This window comes from Neodiprion lecontei, chromosome 2, assembly GCF_021901455.1.
Source record: "Neodiprion lecontei isolate iyNeoLeco1 chromosome 2, iyNeoLeco1.1, whole genome shotgun sequence".
NCBI lineage: Eukaryota > Metazoa > Arthropoda > Insecta > Hymenoptera > Diprionidae > Neodiprion > Neodiprion lecontei.
In genome coordinates, this window is record NC_060261.1 from 18918820 (window position 1) to 18936999 (window position 18180).

Here is an 18180-nt window from a genome sequence, read left to right on the forward strand (position 1 = left end):
CCCGTGGGCCCAACGTGTCACTAACGTGGGACCTTCCGTCTATTGAGTGGAAAGAAACGTGCATCTGCTGAACATCTGCATGCACTAAGTGCATGAGTTTTCACGGCTTTGGCAAAATACGGAACAAGCCGTGATAATTCGAACTTGCTGCTGTAACCTTCGTCAAGTATGATTGTTTGGAACCGTAGTGTATAATCAATATTATTCAGGGCCAACAGATGTTCTGCGTGCGTGCGTATGTTTCATAGCAGCTCCATGACTATGATTCACAAAGGTACTGGCATCACATGATGCAACCGAAAAGATAATTAAGACAAAAGAAAAGGAACGTATCAGCAGCTTCGTAACAATACAGTACATGACCATGATTCACAAAGATACGGGCATCACATGATGCAAACGAAAAGATAATTAAGATAAAATAGAAGGAACGTATCAGCAGCTTCGTAACAATACAGTGCAAAAGCAAAATCCGTACGTTAGCCGGTGACTCGGATCGCAGGTGCAGAGCTTATTTTAAAATACACTTAGAGATAATACAAAATAAAAAGAGTATACAACGGTAAACGGAAGGGAAGAAAAGAGAAGTTAATGATAGAGCAAACAGTAGAGCAAAGGTTCGATAGCCGATAGCGACAGAAGAAACGGCAGCGATACAGGAAGGAGAAAAAGGTAGTAGACGAAAAATCTAGGACAACGAGAGGAGACTAACGACTGCTCCTGGTGGGTTGAGCGTAGAATAGACGGAGTCGTAGTTCGGTTCGCCGAGCTTGGGTACGTTCCGATATTCGCTCAAAACGTTACACGTGCCAAGCGAGAGAGGAGTGGGGATGTGTTAGATGCCTCACCATCCTATAATGATCCTGTAGGACTATGCGCTTGGATACGTTCCGGGTTTGAAGCGCTGTCAGCAATCAGTCGCTCCGTTATTCACAGCATTGAGCGGCGCTTGGAATGTCGGATCGCTCTTTACGTATGCAACATTTTCAGCGTTTGGAGCGAATATCAGAACGCATCCCTTGTCGCTGTCGTTCGATGTCGATCCTTCTTCCTGGTAATATGAACCACCTGTTTACCGAGATTACCGATAGATGTTGGGTTATGTTCGTCCTGTGACTTCGTCGTTGGCACCAACTCGTACTGTACAGTCGCAGCACTATAGAGCGTATAAAAAAAGGGATATTTTAAGGTTGTAAGAAGTGAGCCGATCTTGGCTGCAAATAGTGGTGGCGCTGTTAAACGTAAGATGCCAATCTAACTATAATTTAAGATATAATCAGTGTAACTAACAGATTCAATTTCATTACTCAACTTAGTATCAACCAGCGCCACGTTGGTTGTTTTATGGACCCCTATTTGCTTCCAAAGTTTGACCACATTTTGACCGCATCGTCCATTAGAGAGTTGCCCTCCTTCTATAGGCTCCATACGCAGCACTTTACTGACCAGTTCATATCATTGTCTATCCTCTGGCGAAGACACACATGATGCCTCCCGGTCAAAGGTTTTTCCGGTAGGAGAGTGACGACATTATGCAACTCATAATCAGAGTCGGTTCCACCAGTGTCATTGTGCTCGGCATTGCGCTTCGGCTAATGAAATAACTATTGTCGTTGCCGACAGAAACACGGCATCGAGTCTTCTGAATACTCTCGACGGTGATAATAACCGCTGGAATGGTAGTAGTTAAGAATCGGTCCAGTACCTAGCTAGAAGTTTGTGGGACGGAAACTCGTGGTTGCGCTGTTAGCGCGATTCGGTACACCGTCTCCGCAGTATCCGGGAAAGCGGGCGACTGTTTTCTCCAAGAGAAGTTTGTCGCTCGGCTGACAGAAGCATTTCCTTGTGCCTGTTGCACATTTTTGTACGCCAGTAGCCGAAGCGGTACCGGAGGTTCTGGAAGAGGATATACCCTGGTCCAAGTGCTTTGCAAGGCACAGCAGAATGTGCATGTCAAATAACGAATAGATAAAGTCATCGGGACAATAACTGGTGTTGATGTTGGTTCCCCGGAGGTTAGAAATGTCGTCGTCGCCCTGGATAGCTTGTCATAGTCAAATTGTTGTTTGCTTACGCCGAAGCATGGTTACAAAGTTTACAAAGAAAGAATTAGAAACTCGCAGTTTATCGTCTAATTTGTATCAAGTTCGCTTGGAGTACCCCGTCAGGAATGCGTGTTCCGGGAGTTTCCTTCAGTTGTTTGCTGTTATGAGGCGATGACGGGTTGTTCTAAACATCATGTTACAACAGATATACGTTAAAGTCGGGATGTGCAAGATAATTACCCGCTTTGGAATTATATATTCTTATAAGAGGAACTTATAGATTGAATTGCAATAAAAATGCAATGGATAATACTCGCCCCCGTGCTACCGAGAAAACTTTTCTAGCGATTAAATGCATGCATATTTTGCATTGTACTCAGCCATTGCAACGGGTCATGCAACGTCGAAGATACAGATGGTAGAACACATTTGCAGATCAAATTGTTCACGTCACACCAGAAAGCATAATCAGTTATTGCGTTTGCTATTTCTCACCATCTGTATACTCGTAAAATGAACGCTTCACTTTGCGGTACAGTTAGAATACTTGAATAATAAAACGGGAGGTTTCACGACGAAACAATAACGGTTCCCTTCATTCAGACTACGTTGTAAATATAAGCTGCGTTCAATAAGTTCTAGAATCTCTTGTACAGTTCACTTAACTTTTTTAGGTCAATAACGGCTGCGATGAAAGAAAATCACTGCGAACCTCTCAAGTGCGCTCTGGAAATCTCTGTGAAACTCTAGAAATTTCTCTGAAAACTGCTGGAAATTCTGCTTCATCTCTTTTTTCAGGAAATCTGTTCAAAGTAAAAATTTTTCAGTTTGAAATTTCTACATTTTTCGAAAAATATCGTAAAATGTCGTGTTCTGCAAAGAAAATTCAAAGGTTTTCTTTGAAAATCGGTTCAATATCTCTGGCAAAAATATTTCTCTGTAAAACTGTGAAACTTCTCGACAATTCTAATACTAATTGAACATACACGTACATCTTACACAATAATATTAATATTTTTTGAAAACTTCTATATACACTAAGTTTGAAATATTACACCAACCGCGAGAAAGGATATCATGGTTAAGAATCTGAATAACTCGTTGAAGATCAATTTTTTTGTAACACTGCATTCGGAAGATGGACTTGATTTTTGAAAGATGAAATTATAAAGAATGAATAACTTTTATTTAGTTAAATGTTTTGTATTCGCTCTTAATTGGAGCACGTGAAATTGGAAAATTTTCATGCAAAAATGTTCTCTGGAAAACTCTGTTGAAAGAGATTCCGTTGCTGCACTTGCAAGCGTACATATTTTCAGAAAAATGCAGAAATTCGAGCTGAAAACTTCTTGCATTCAACAAATTTTCAAAGACAAATTTTGATTTTTCTCTGAAAAGTGTTCTAAACAATAAATAAAGGCAGAGTGTACAGTAAATTTTTTCACATAAATTTTCAGAGTTTCGCAGATTTTTTTTATGACGGAGATCCAGAAAAATTCATTTTATACTGATTTAAAAGTGAAAATTTTCGTTCCTTCTATTTTTTTTCTGTAGAACATCATCAAACAAAAACATATTTCGAAATACCTGAATGTGCATTGGTTTAAATATTACGAACGGTAGGTCATAACAGAAAAAAACTATTGATTGACTTTCGTATTAGCCACACTTTATTTTTTACCATTAACAATAAGTCACACTGTGACATTGAATACTGTGGAAATTATCAGTTCGCTGTAAGGAAAATGAAATACTTTTCTCTGTAACATTTCAGTTACTGTGTAATATTATTGGTGAATGGGAATTACACGCTGTTATACGCTGTCACTAACGAATCAGCCTTACAGAATTAAATGTTATAAGCAACTATCAGGTGTACGAAGCTTCGGGGGAAACATGCCTGTACGTAGGTATATTTGGTAATGAAACTCTCTTCTCATATCAAACACAATGTGAAATTAACATTAATTGGGTGTATGGATTCAATTAACGACAACTTGTCTTTCTTTCATTTCCTATACTGTATGCATTAAACATATTTCTATATCGCTCTCGCATACATTTGTCGGTATATCATTGTTCATTTCTTGTCAACGCAACAGGAAACCTTTCTTCACCTCTCTGATTTTGTTCCAATTTCGTTTAGGAGCAGAGAAAGAACTGTTTTGTAAAAAAAATACAGCTTACAACTCATTTACAGATTATTCTAACCTTTTAGCATCCTGATAAAAATTTGTTTATGTTTAATGTCATTTATTTTTAGCAACTCGTTTTCTGGCACATGTTACCTCTCTGATTAAGTCAGCAGCAAAGCCGACGGCTGGTGGAAAGCGAAGCTTCCTGATAGTTTAGTTCTTGCTTCCCTTGTTTAAATTTCATTATATTTCGAGGACATCTGCAGAGTATCTCCTAGATTGTGAAATTTTTTTATAGTTTCACAATTGAGTATTTATGACACTAAATTACAAAACTTATTGATTGTGAGTATCAGTGTGTCTCAACTCTGAACTATAATCATACTTTGTTTAACTTTGGTTCATTACGGTGAAAAAAATTATACGAAGAAAGAACCACTGTACATAATTTTTTAAATACTTAATTTTTCAGGCTAATGAAAAAATGTTGTATTGTAAATGATGCAGTTTCAGGCTTTCGTCTGATGAACAGGTTAAAAGGAGACAAAAAGAATAATATCCAAACTGAATTCGTATATTTTTCACTAAGCGAAATTTGGGCATAAGAAAAAATTCCTTTCAACTCGTAATATAAATAGTTATTGGTTCTTCTATAACCAATTTTCGTCAGGATCACGTAACTCGTCGAACACTTCGATAATGATTTGTCGCATGCGATGAAAAGTACTTTTTGAAAAGTTTGACGAGATTAAAATACACTGGTGGAGAATTCTTGAAATACGCGAGCCGTTTTTAAGTTTGATACTTTGAACAGCAGCATTTTCGGATACTTTCACTTCAGTATTTTTCAAAAAACTCATCGAGTCATTTGCACAAGTGCGGAAAGTGGACAAACGATAAGTGTGAAGTTTATAGCGCGTGCCGCTGAGGCGAGTGCTGCAATTGCTCGAGTGCTGATATGAACAAAGTATGGGCCAAGGCTAACGCTATAATCACACCAGTCAAATATAGCCCTTCCGTACGTATGACACGCGCTACTGTTTGCAACACCTGTGAAGAAGCGCTCAGGGTGCCACTGGCAGCGCGTAAAATTGAGATTAGCCAACTTATGCTGAATGACACAGTGCCAAAAATTGAGTATTCCAAAGTGTGCATGCACTTTCATATTTATTACATATAATATAGCGTGTCAATTGTACGCATACGCCAACATTGTTTTACCGCACTGTTCGGTACTCTGGCACTTGGCACACGCTTCACAGGTTTCAAAAATCAAACTTTTCAAGCAGGTATTGCCAAATACAGGATGCTTTAGTGTGCGGTGATCACCGGGCACTCACAAATTCCCTGCAAAAAACTGAGACTAAAATTAACTCTTGACAATTTTTTCTATATAACGCGATCATGTTTTACGCGTTATTCCATGTGTATTTTCTGTACACAAAGTACCCGTTTCTACGACGGTCGAGTGAGTTTGCGAATGCGCATGCGCGGTGTACTGAAAACACCACTTTTCACTCGTAGGACTTGAAAGTGGCCTTTTCAGTACTGTCTGTACTGTACTGTTCATACGCTGTCACGACAAACACAGCGAACTTATCTGACATTACGCGACACAAACCTCAATTTCGTTCTTAGTGAAAAAACGCATAACATTCTCTTCTTATATAAAGAATCGTGTGCAACAAGGAGGCAACGGTCTGTTCGCTTCACGTATTTGCAATATTCATCTTCGGCTCGTATACGTGCTCATATGCAACTTACATTGCAAACTCACGCTCGGTCCACAAATACCGAGTTTGCCTCCTTGTTATGCAATATACTATTTGAAGCAACGGTTTTCCAGTTAGAGAATCTGAACTCACCAATCAGGGCGCAGATGAAAGACCACCGGCCGGGCACGCGAACCTAAAACGCAAGGCTAGCGTACGCTGCGCCAGAGAGGGTATCGTTTCTACAAGTGCCGATCCTACAAATTCGGTTCTCATGCATTTAACTGTCAATTTCGTAAATTTTGTTTAGTTTAATTTAATTTAAATTATTTGTCCGCCATTGGTAGGAACGAACTTGTAGGCATCGACACTTGTAGAAATGATACCATCCCCAGCACGGCATACGCTAGCCTCGCGCTAGGCTCGTGCACCCGGCCGGCGGTCTTCCATCATGCGCCCTGATTAGTGAACTGTAATCGGCTCTACCGCGAAACCGATATTTAAAAAAAAAAAAACATTTTCAAGATTAATTTTAGTTTTATTTTATTTTTTGTTTGGAAGGAATCCGTGAGTGCTCGGTGATCGCCGTATACTGAAACACCCTGTACACTATTTCGCTTTCTATAACTGTTGATTTTGTTTCCCTTTGAATGTGAAGTCAATTTATATAGAAAACTGTGATTCCGTGCTCACGATAAGACCATTTTTTTCACAAAATGATAACAATTTTGAACGCCTGATAATTTTTCAGGAGTAAACTCATAGTTGAAAGTCATCATTTTTTTCCGCACCTCAAAAACTTGGAGCAAAATCGTAGACGTGAAGGCAAAATTTGATGGACACAAATTTATTGAGTCAACAAAATATAATTTTTATTTACACTAATGTACGCTGTATTAATGTATGTATTGTACATTGACTGTAATTCTTGACCACGAATAACAGTAAAATACAACAACTAATCGCAGAAAATCATCAGTAATAAAAGTGACTGTCATAAAATTTCAAACCATGTATCCAAATACATTCAAATTCAGAGGCAAAAAGATACCTACACGGTTCTTCTCTTTTGCACATAGACTCTGAAACTCGAGTAAAATCGTTGTTTGTGAATGTCGGGATATATATCGATAATTGAACATTCCTAGGAGATCTGCAAAAAATTCTACAAGTCGAAAAGGGACTTATATCTATACCTTCAATTGTTGAATATGAATCATTGGCACAGAGATACGGTTAATACAAAGATAAAGATGCATATCTGTTTGACCTCATAGTTTAGGGCCACTTATAGAAATTATTTTCTAATCCTCACAATCATCTTGAGTTGATTCCGAAGAACGTTACAACTATTTACGTAATCTCGCTACCACGCATGGATTTAAAAATATATACAGAGTATTCATTGTCAGTGAAGATATCTGAAGCAGACAGAAAAAAACAGCAATATTTTCTTTTTTCTTATTCCGGCAGCATAGTGTGGACTGGGGCGTGACCGGTGCAGCCACGATGATTGCATCGCTCCATCGCTCAACTCATTCTTAGATAATACGATGTAAGACGAAGACCTAAACACCCTAAGAGTCAACCACAGTATCCGCTATTCTTTCAGTCGACCGCAGCGTTACTGGTGGTTAACGTAAGAACTTTCGCCGTCAGGAGCGTACATATGCGCTAAATCATTTATAGCGCGTATAGGGCCCTAAACTTCTGTTAAAAGTTTCATGCAAACGGTCTAGTCAATGAACAAAACCGCGAAACAAATAATTGAATATGAAGCGGTAAAAGCACCCATTTTTCTGAAACTGAAGAAATACAGAAAAATACTGTGGAACACAAGCAAATTTAATAATAATATAATTCATCTCTTAATAATGTCCAAAAATATTGTTGTGATTTATGAGAGCACTATTACAAAATGTATTATTTATTTTATTTGTTTACATACATAATTTTTAAATGTAATCTTTGCTTTTATGGAAACTCCATATTCTACTATGGCTCCAAAATTTGCTTACATTTCACTAGATTTTTCTAAATTGGTTAACATTCTAGCATATAGGTGCTTGTAAAATAGCAAATCTAAACTCATTACAGATGGGATTGATTAAATATATTGTTGCAAAATTAGGGTATTTTTCGACAAGAGCGTTCACAATATAAAAAATTTTCAGCGAATTTAAAACATGTTTTTCTGATCTTGATCGAAACCTTGCAGAATGCCGCCTATAATCATGCAAAACAATGATAAAATTGGCTTTGCCTCTTGTACCATAGCGCGTCGGCCGCATAACCCTCTCAACATCAAGCGCGTTTGTAAGTGCATTACTCGACCTTGTACGTCGAAAGATCTGTAAAATTACAAAAAATTATTTCGCGAATTTCTTTCCAATATTTCATGTGAAGAATAGAATAGGTAAATGCAATGGAAAGAATCATGTGCAATTTATGTAGTGTATTGAGTTATGACTAGCTACCAATCTAAATGAGTAGAGAAATATTTGTACTCACTTCGTATCGTCTTTGGGGCATTTTTATACATGCGGAGTATCACCATCGAGTTGTAAGCTTCTCACGTTGCACAACCTTCCAACTGTTACTGGACTCACTCGGTATTGCCTCGAGATTGTAGCTGTATTTACTTTGTGCAATTTTTAGTGTTACATTTTGAACTCCATGCTTTCGTCTGGTTGTTGCCGAATTCACTTGGCTGGTTTCCAGCTGCTCAGCTGTGTTGAGATCAAGAAACGGAAAAGCTGAGATCTTGTTTGACGCTGCCCATTTAGTCCACCTCCTTCAGGGAACTCGGTATGACTTAAAGGTAGACTCTCGCCAAAAGGATTCTCTTTACAGACAAAGGATTCTACCGATCGTTAATAAGATACACAAAAACTAGATATGGGCGAAATTTAATGAGACGCTACTCACACTAAAATTTGCATGCGCACACACATTCACATACATCGGGATGGTACAGGCGATAATACAATAAAATTATACAAGGACGAAATTACAAGATATAATCACACATGATAAGAAACAAGGAATGAAACACTTAAGATAAGGTAATGGGCACACGAAAACCTGAGGAAAAAATAACAGGTTGAAGATCCCGCAATGGCGTATTCGACCGATCGAGTCGTAATCAGCCGAAGCTATTTCACGTGGTAAAATCAAAAATAATAACTTGGTGAATCGTGAGTGAACGAAAGCTTACTTACAAGACAAAGGTATTAGTAATACATGCAGGAAAAGGATCAGAAACAAGGTATGAACACAACGGTGCAAAGGTAAAATGCGACGCAGGAGAAGGTACGTCTAATCGTAGCGATAGTAGGACGAGAAATAACGCGATCAGGGCCTCCATCCCCCCTTTTTCGGACGCGACTTCGAAACAAAAACAGGAAACAGTCGGGAGATGGCATTGTTGCGTAGGCGCGAGGAGTTTCTGGCCGATAGTCCTGGCAGAACTAGCAGCGCTCAGCTGTTTCACTGGGTGTCTACCGAGATTCGAGTAACGCCGAACCGCCAGGTTTAGCGTGTCCGGGTTAGAGTAGTTACGGGTAATGTCGATAGTTAGGGTCGTTATCATCCCTCTAAAAAAGTTTACACTCGTTCTCGGTAGATGGGATTGCAATCCGCCGTTTGATGTTTTGACCGTAAATTTCCCTAAGCGTAGCGAAATCGGTGTGGATCTGACCCGACTTCACGACATCTTGACCCATTTTGGTTCGTCCCATCAGCTGGTTGACACAATCGCGGTGATGACGGTATTGGCAGTAGGTGTCAGGGTACTCCGGAAAAGATGAAACAGAGGCCCAGGTACTCCAGTTGAGGCGTTGCTGGATATGACAGGTTTGGTAGTGGCAGCATCCTGCTGACAGTATAGGTCGTGTCCTAGTGACTATCTCGCCCACCTTCTAGTGGGGGCATCACCTCAGATAGCCTGCTCATTGGAGAGATAGGGTGCTCGGGACGCAGGGACACATGTTTACAAAAAGCAATGAGGAAATATTCTAGGTAATTCTAATTTCGCTCATATCGTGTGTTAGGACTTTTTGTCGATAGCGTTCCTTATGAAAAATACTGTAGAGCTGGTGGTCGCTAACTCGCGTTATAAGCGCAATGTATTACTTAGACTTATAAAGCATTCATGGTATTTCGCAGTTTCGCGTCGACAAATCTGGACGCATAGCATGGTAGTCTGTAACGAAGACGATTTAGATTGTAGATTAGACTGCCTCAAAAAAAATTCATTTTTTTTTTTTGATCTATCACTTCATGAAATCATAGTTTTTAACTTAAGGTACGCTTCGATCCGTTACATGTTTCAATAATTTTCACTCGGTACGTACTCTTTAAAACTGTCACGTGAGAACAGAAAATTCGTTAGCAAACTCCGTACTGTTGCAAGGATATAATACTTAATTTTTGTCGGAATTTGTCGAAAATTATTTGAACTGAAACTCTAACTAAAATATAAGAAGACGTATAGAAGTTGTCGAGAACTATTAGATGCCACCGGAAAAACTGTTAACTTTCAAATTTGATATGCTGTCAGGAGTGGGTAGGTTAATTTTGGTCAAATTAATTTCTCGACACTCATCACCGGAAAAATTGTTACTATCCATCAAAAACTGTAAACCTATACTGGATGCTACCGGAACTCATGTAATTATTTTGATTTCTTTACGGTGATATACCAAGTTCACAACTTCTGAGCATCTGGAAACCACATAACTCCGTATTACGACTGCCGGAAATTCGACGGTTATAAAAATGAAGAAAATTCAAGCAAGTCCCAAATTTATCCAGATGAAAGATGGGTCCGCTTTCTCGCATAACGTGACGTGGTAGTCCTTCGTGATTTAGTTAGGACGATGATTAAGATTGGAAAATAATCTCCAGAGATGTTCCTAAAAATATGTGAAATAAGTTTTATTTCACTGCCAACCGTTTTGCCGTAAAAGTTACCTCACTCTATTAATTTCAAATAGTGAAAATTCACTAATTCACAGTTATAAGCGAGGTTATAAGTATACCAGTGAAATAAACCATTGTACACATATAGACGATTCGGTAAATTTTCTCTAATTTTCCACTGATTTGCAGTGTATATGCAATGAATTTTTTCGGTATTATACTTGTAACTGGTAATTTCCACTAGTTAAAATTTAGAGAGCAAATTCATCAGTTGAAGGTATACGTGGGGCATTCCATGTAGATTGAAATGAAAATCTGAACAAAATCATGGATGCTAATTCAGATCGGAATGGAATATAAAAAAAATAAAATAAAACCCAATGAAAATGATGAAGGCCAAGAGCATGTGAAGTTGACATGAAACGCCCCACATGTTCCTTGAAAATCTCTATTGAACTCTTCTATAAAAATGTTCTCTTACCGATTGCCTTCAATTTGACAGAATTTTTGGCAATGTAGCAAAACTCATGAAAATTTTTTTATGGTGAATTCTTAAGAACCTCTGATACATATTTTATTGTGATAATTAATCGGTGAGTTGTATGGTTTAGCAGGTTAAACTTTTTCTTCGCTGAAAGTAATAAAATATTGTACGGTTACCAATAGAAAGAAAACTTGAGTTTGCGACATGTCAACTGTCAGGAAAACTATGTTTTTGTTAGTTCAAACTGAATTCACCAAGATCTCGTCAAATTAAAATATTTTGCCATCTGATAGATTTTGCATCGAAAAACCTGCGAGCGAAGCCTAGTTTTATTACTGATGATTGCAAAAGTTGTTTTCGTTGACTTGACGTGAACCATTGACCTAGAAAGGAATTTACAGTCAATAGTAGATAAAAATGTGAAAGAAACTGACGGAGGTGAATTTCCTTGCAACCAGCAGCAAGATTATCCCTTGGCTCTGCTTCCTCGGTCGGCTGACCTACCAGGCTGGAGGGATGCGGATTATCGTTCGCGGGAAACAAGCCACCAGGGGGGAGGCGCCAATTCTAGTCGTAGCTCCGCACTCCACCTTCATTGACGGAGGGATTGTTTACGTCACTGGTTTCCCGTCCATTATCGTCCGCAGAGAGTCCGGACTGAATCCCTTCATCGGAAGTACGTCCTTTATTCCTTCGTATAACTTACTCGGTTTCTAGCAAGGAAATCCTGCAAAATTTCATTATCTAATTTCGTTGAAATCCGGTGAGACATGTAATTCCCCTATCACAAAGTAACAGATGAAACTCTAGTCGCTAAATTTACCTATCGTTAGGTAAGCATCTTCGAGACCATTAATTGAGATAAATTTTGTCCTGCATCCCCTAAATACAATCTATTTAAAAATGCAATTTACAAATTGCTTGGACTGGTACGAAAATTTAAAAATAATAAAAATACAAAATGAATTAGATTTGTTAGGGAACTATAAACCTACGCCATGAAACAATTGTAAAATCATTACCAGTTAATTTAACTTGGAAACTCTTTATTAAAGTCGACGATCAGAGTTTCGAAATTTTGAAACGTAACTTCTTTCCAATTCAACTGTGTACGATTAAACGATATAGTTCGTATAAAATAGTCACGTTCAATTATCTGTCTTTCTTTACCTCTAGATGAATGGTTGCAATGTACTGTGAAAAAATTATCGAAAATCAACGCCTCTCAAATTTTATTGAAATTTACAGATGATATTATATATTTAATAAGGTTTACTTGTGAGGTGGGAAAATTACTTACCACACACCAGCGCGAAAATTTGAGCGGACGTGCATTTTTTTTTAATATCGATCTTAAACTTTCAGGTTTTGTGTTTGCAAATTGGGGTACCCCATGTGTACAAATGTGGCACCCAACCTTCATAATGGCTCGAACAATAAATTTTTGGGCGCGGAATTCTAGTGAATTTGTCATTCTTGCAAAAATTCATAGTCCCACTGTAATAAACGATATTGAAAAAAAGTTGTTGATTGTAATTATTCATTACATTCGTCTTGAAAGGATTTCCTACGATGCACCTGTAATGAATTTTTAATAATATTTATTCATCTTACAATGACACATAAACTGTATCCATTAGAACTTGGATGATTATAATGATATTGCATATGACGCCGTTTTGGGGATCAACGGCAGAAGAGCTGAAAAGAAAATTCATCTCTAGTAACTTTCGTAAAAGCCATCTGTTCACAAAACGAATAATTCATTGATACGAACTGCACAAATAACGTACGATTTCGCGAATAGATAAAATTATGAAATATTGTAATAACTCCAAAATGGTTGATAATCGAGATTTTTCAGTTAAAATTCGTGGATTTTCATTTTTTTTTTTTTTTGCCGCAGTTGCTTGGAAGTTCGATTCTCGAAGTCCTTGGGTCGTGCGTTAAGTGCCAAATTTTCGAACAGCGCTTTAAGGATGTACTGTCTATACATGCTCAACCAAATAAGTGAGTCTCATCGACAATATTGATGACTTTACGATAAAATAAAAATCGGGAAAAATCAACCATGATAAAGACGATAAAACAATTGAATTTAAATTATAATAATGCTCAAGAGTCATCAACAAATCGTTTAAACAAAACACTGTACAACAAATTATCAGGGAACATTTTTTCTGTCATGTGAAATGAATTCGTTGATTTTTCTGAATACACGTGAATTTTTAGAGAATTTTCTCATTGTTTTGAAATTTCCGTTTTCAAAAATTTGTAATGATGTATTTACGAAACTATTGGTTCAATGTTCCGGAAACTTATTAATTGTAACGTCCAACGTTTTGATGAAAATGTATGCAAAATTCCTGATTTTTCGTCTACTTTTTAAAATTAATAATTGTTTGAAAACGGAAATTTAAAATAATAAGAAAATTAACGAATTCATTTCACATGACAAAAAAAATACTCCCTATAAATTTGTTACACAATCCTTTGTATAAACAATTTGTTGATAACTTTTGGGCATCATTACTGTTCAAATTTAATTTGCTCATCGTCTTTATTGTGGTTGATTTTCTTCCGATTTTTATCTCATCATTAAGTACTCAATATTCTCGACGACTCACTTTGGTTGAGAATGTATGACCAGTACATCCTTCAACTAACCTTTTACATAAGTTTCCGCATTGCCAGTGGCGGTACTAACAAGTATCGTCACTCTGAAGTCCTCCTCCGATTTCATTGCAACTGATATATGTTGTAGAACATTGAAAACTAAAAGATACATCTATTTATTTATCTGCGGAAAAACGGTTCAAAGAAGTGATTTAACAGATTCATCCATAAGCAGTCGACCGATTGCAATGAATCGACGAAAATATTTCTTAGGTAAATCAGTGTAAATATCACTATACATATTGAAAAAAAAATTGACGGGTACCACCCCTCAACTTTTCTTTTTTTGCACCCTTTATTCAAAAGTTGTGAATGGAATTAAATGAAACCAGTGCCATTATAAAGGGGAAACAAAATGGAAGCTTACGTGTTTTTGCACTTTAACAAAAATGTGAGTCCAAGTGGGTAAATTACCCCTTACATGAATTTCCTTATCGTAGCTCTGCCCCGCTTGTTTAGAATGTATCTGCTGATTCAAAATATATCTGTCAGCTCGTAGTTGACGTTTCATTACGTTACAAAATTATTAGGCATCTCTGAGAGGGTGAACCACGCTCTCTATTTTCCTCTTCACTCTCGGCATCAAACATTTTCCAATCCATTCTGTCATGAGTTGTGCCATTGTATTGAAAATACGAATGTTGTGTACGTATACTCTTGCATATTGAAAAAAAACCTCCATAAAAGGAGTAAACTAGTTCTTAAATGAGGGTGACTATATTCGTATGTTGGAAAAATTTCTATGCCATTTCATGCGTCTGCGTAAGAGTATATATTCAATATTAGCGTGATCGCCGAATCTGTTGTGAAACAGTGATACGCATCGATCACCAATCGATTTTATTAGTCCTATATATATCTTATACTGGGAAGATTGATTCTTTGTACCAACTTGCTTCTGTTAAAAGTCGAACATTTTTAGCAACAATTATGTATGATTTCTGAACCGATTCATACATTTAAATCACAGGTTTAAATCGAACTAGTATCTTTTTCAAAAGAATGTAACTAGATAAAAATGTTCAAAACAGGCGTTCAACAATTTATTCAGAAATATATCTGATTATGAAAATCACTCTAGTTTGATCACTATGTAACAGACTTTTCGCAATAAGTAAGTGATAAAATGATATCTAAAATCAAACAAAGGTTATAGTTTAAATGAGACCAATTATTTGGTTTATGCAAATCCACTGTATCTTCTCAAACAAGTCTGACTTATTTTACTTTAAAAAACATTGCAACGAGCAAGAAATTACTTAGATTATCATATATGCGAAGCGAATATTCGTTTTAATTGAATTTTATTCCTTTCGTTTTGGTATTTTCGCGAACCTATAAATGAAAACAAAAGTTGGACAAACATATGTACCGTACATCCAAAATTGTCTCGTCACATTAATAGTTTCTTTATATTGTTTAACTATGCTAAGTTTTCTCACTTTTGTTTTGTTTGTTGCTTAGATTTTCGTCGATTCAATGCTGTTGTATTTTAAATAATCAACGTAACTCGTGGCGACGTATAGTACAAAGCCTAATCGTGATCGAATTATTATTAAAGTACGTTTCGTTGCAATTGAATGTTAAGCTTTCATAACTGAAATGGCTTGTATAAATGGTAATGGCCAAGGAATTGACGAAGAAAACGGAAATCATTCATTCATCAAAAACAGTTATTAGAAAAATCATAGAGCATGCAATTTCCTGCAGCTTTTGTGTGAAATATTTTTTAATCAGATGAATAGTTCACGAGTTACAGCGGAGTCAAACTCAGAAAATTTCTACAATTCGCAAAATCGCTACAGTTTTTCTGGAAATTTCAGTAAATACCGATTACTTAATACGTACTACCGTTTTTTTATTCATTTCAAACAAATTGACGGTATTTACAAAACTTTTAGATTACATTGCTACGATTTTCTTTCAAGACTAATCGAATATTAGCGTAGAGGACTTCAGAACACAGCAGGTCAGAAATTCTGTCGGTTGGGGCCAATGCAAAAGACCCTTGAAGGGTCTGCTATCCCCTCTCTCTGACCCCAATCTTTACGAGCTAAACTACGTACAGTACGTGCAAAGGCATTATGGTTCTAACACAGTCGTTGTTTTTGACCGTTGTCCAATTAACGCAGCTACCAAAAGTACAAAGAGTGCCGAAAGACTTCACCGTTCAAATAAACAAACTTCCGCTGACGTACATCTTGATGAGTCGATGGTTTCAACCGTTTCGCAAGAAAGATTTTTCTCAAACGAAACAAATAAAATTCACTTGATTTCGATGCTAAAGAAGAAATTTGAAAATTCTAATTTCATAGTAAAACAGGCTACAGAAGATGCTGACACATTGATTGTTAACACGGCGATCAGTATGTCTGCATCGTTTGATCCCGTATTCATAGTAGGAGAAGATATCGATCTTCTCGTCCTGCTAACAGCACTGGCGAGATCTCATCCAAACGTTTACCTTCGCCAACCAGGCAGAGGAAAAATTGTTGAAAAAATTTACTCTCCTCGAAGTCTACAGTACGGAGAAATAGTGGCGGAAAACATATTGTTCTTGCATGCGTTCAGCGGGTGCGACACTACTTCTTCTGTTTTCAACGTAGGAAAAATTAAGTTTATAAAAACACTCGAAAAGAACGAATATTCAAGCCAAACTATACAAGCTTTGAAAGAGCGAAACGCAGATCCCGAAGTCATTGCTGCTGCGGGAGAAAGCTTTTTTATTGCTCTTTACGGCGTTTCCAAGGAAAACATCATTACTTTGGGCTCCCTACGCTATCAAAATTTCGCAAGATCCGTCACGAAGAGTAAATTCAATCTTGCTGCATTACCCCCTACAAGGGAAGCTGCTTCACGGCAACATTCCCTTCGGACCTACCACCAAGTTCAGGCTTGGTATAATATACACAAGAGTCCAGAGCAACGGGGTTGGGAAAGAAGCAAGATTGGGCTTACTCCAGTAAAAACAACGAAAGATCCAGCACCAGAAGCGCTCCTGAAATTTATTTCGTGCAGGTGCAAGAAGGAGTGCGGTCGAGCATGTGGGTGTAGGAAAACGGGCTTGAAATGTTCTGTTATCTGCACATGCTGCCACGGAGACGCGTGTGAAAACAGCGGAGATATTTTTGCGGGCTCAGGAGGAGGAGAAGAAGAAGAAGACAACGTCGACGACGAGAATGGAGACCTGAACGTTGCGAAATTATTGGCACAGAAAGTCGGAGAAGACAACGAAGATGAAAACTCGAAAGAGGAGGGAATAAATTTGCAAGAAGCTATTGATATGAGCGAGCCTGACCATCTAGGGCATCGAAACGGAAGAAAAGACATGAGTAAATAATGAATCGTGGATTAGGCCTACTGGGGATACCACACTCGGAGAAAATTATGGTTGTCTTTACCATAAAAAATAGTGTGCTCAGGGGACAATACGAATTTATAGTTAATAGAACTTATTGCATTACGTTGTTCCGAACTATGAATTTATGGTTGCATCTGACAAAAGTTTTATGGTTAACGGTACAATGATAAAGACCCTGACCATATTCAAACATTAGTGCGGTAAACGTGATAAGCTTATCGTTACTCGATTTATAATTTGGAAATTTTAGATTGCACTTTGTTAACTTTTACTATACAAGTTGAGTAGCTTCATCGTAAATGTGTAGTAAAACTGGAATGAAAAAAAATAGATGAGGAACTCGTAGATAACTCATCTCAATGATTTTTCGTGAGCGCAGACACCATTTTCACAACTTATCAGTAACTACAACCGTTGAAAACGCATTTTGGATCGATTAAAACCTAGCGCATTATGTTTTCATAACCGGGGCCTCGAACCCCTTTCGCTCGCAATCTTCGGATTATAAAATCGGACACCCTACCTACTACGCCAAACTACCTTATGAGAATCTATGACGTTATTTGATTGATAATACAATGTACGGTCCATACGGACATGACGGGTACAGTCACTGAAAACTGATCAATAAGATTATTCCATTTATCAAGTGAATTCAGCAGAATTTTTAGTAAATTCCAAGTACCGTAAATGAAATTTCCAAATATACCTGATACATTTACCGCGCAATGAAGTAAATTCAAAATACCCTTGTGCGTATTTCCAACCAAGTTAAGCAAAATGACAAAATTATAATGCACATTTATTGAGAATGCTTAGTAATTCACTTTATAACACGAAATTT

At 37.4% G+C, this 18180-nt stretch overlaps 1 protein-coding gene across 3 annotated transcripts in view; it reads left to right on the forward strand.

Moving 5' to 3' along the window:
- Nucleotides 1-18180, forward strand: part of LOC107222526 (lysophosphatidylcholine acyltransferase) — a 112505-nt gene that overhangs the window by 66721 nt on the left and 27604 nt on the right. Inside the window, exon 3 of one of the 3 annotated variants that reach the window (XM_046733001.1) lies at nucleotides 11758-11975. The exons of 1 other annotated variant lie outside the window; for it this stretch is intronic. In XM_046733001.1, the coding sequence (XP_046588957.1) occupies nucleotides 11758-11975 (218 nt within the window). The remainder of the gene's footprint in view (nucleotides 1-11757; nucleotides 11976-18180) is intronic. One more of the 3 variants, XM_046733002.1, reaches the window with a different exon arrangement.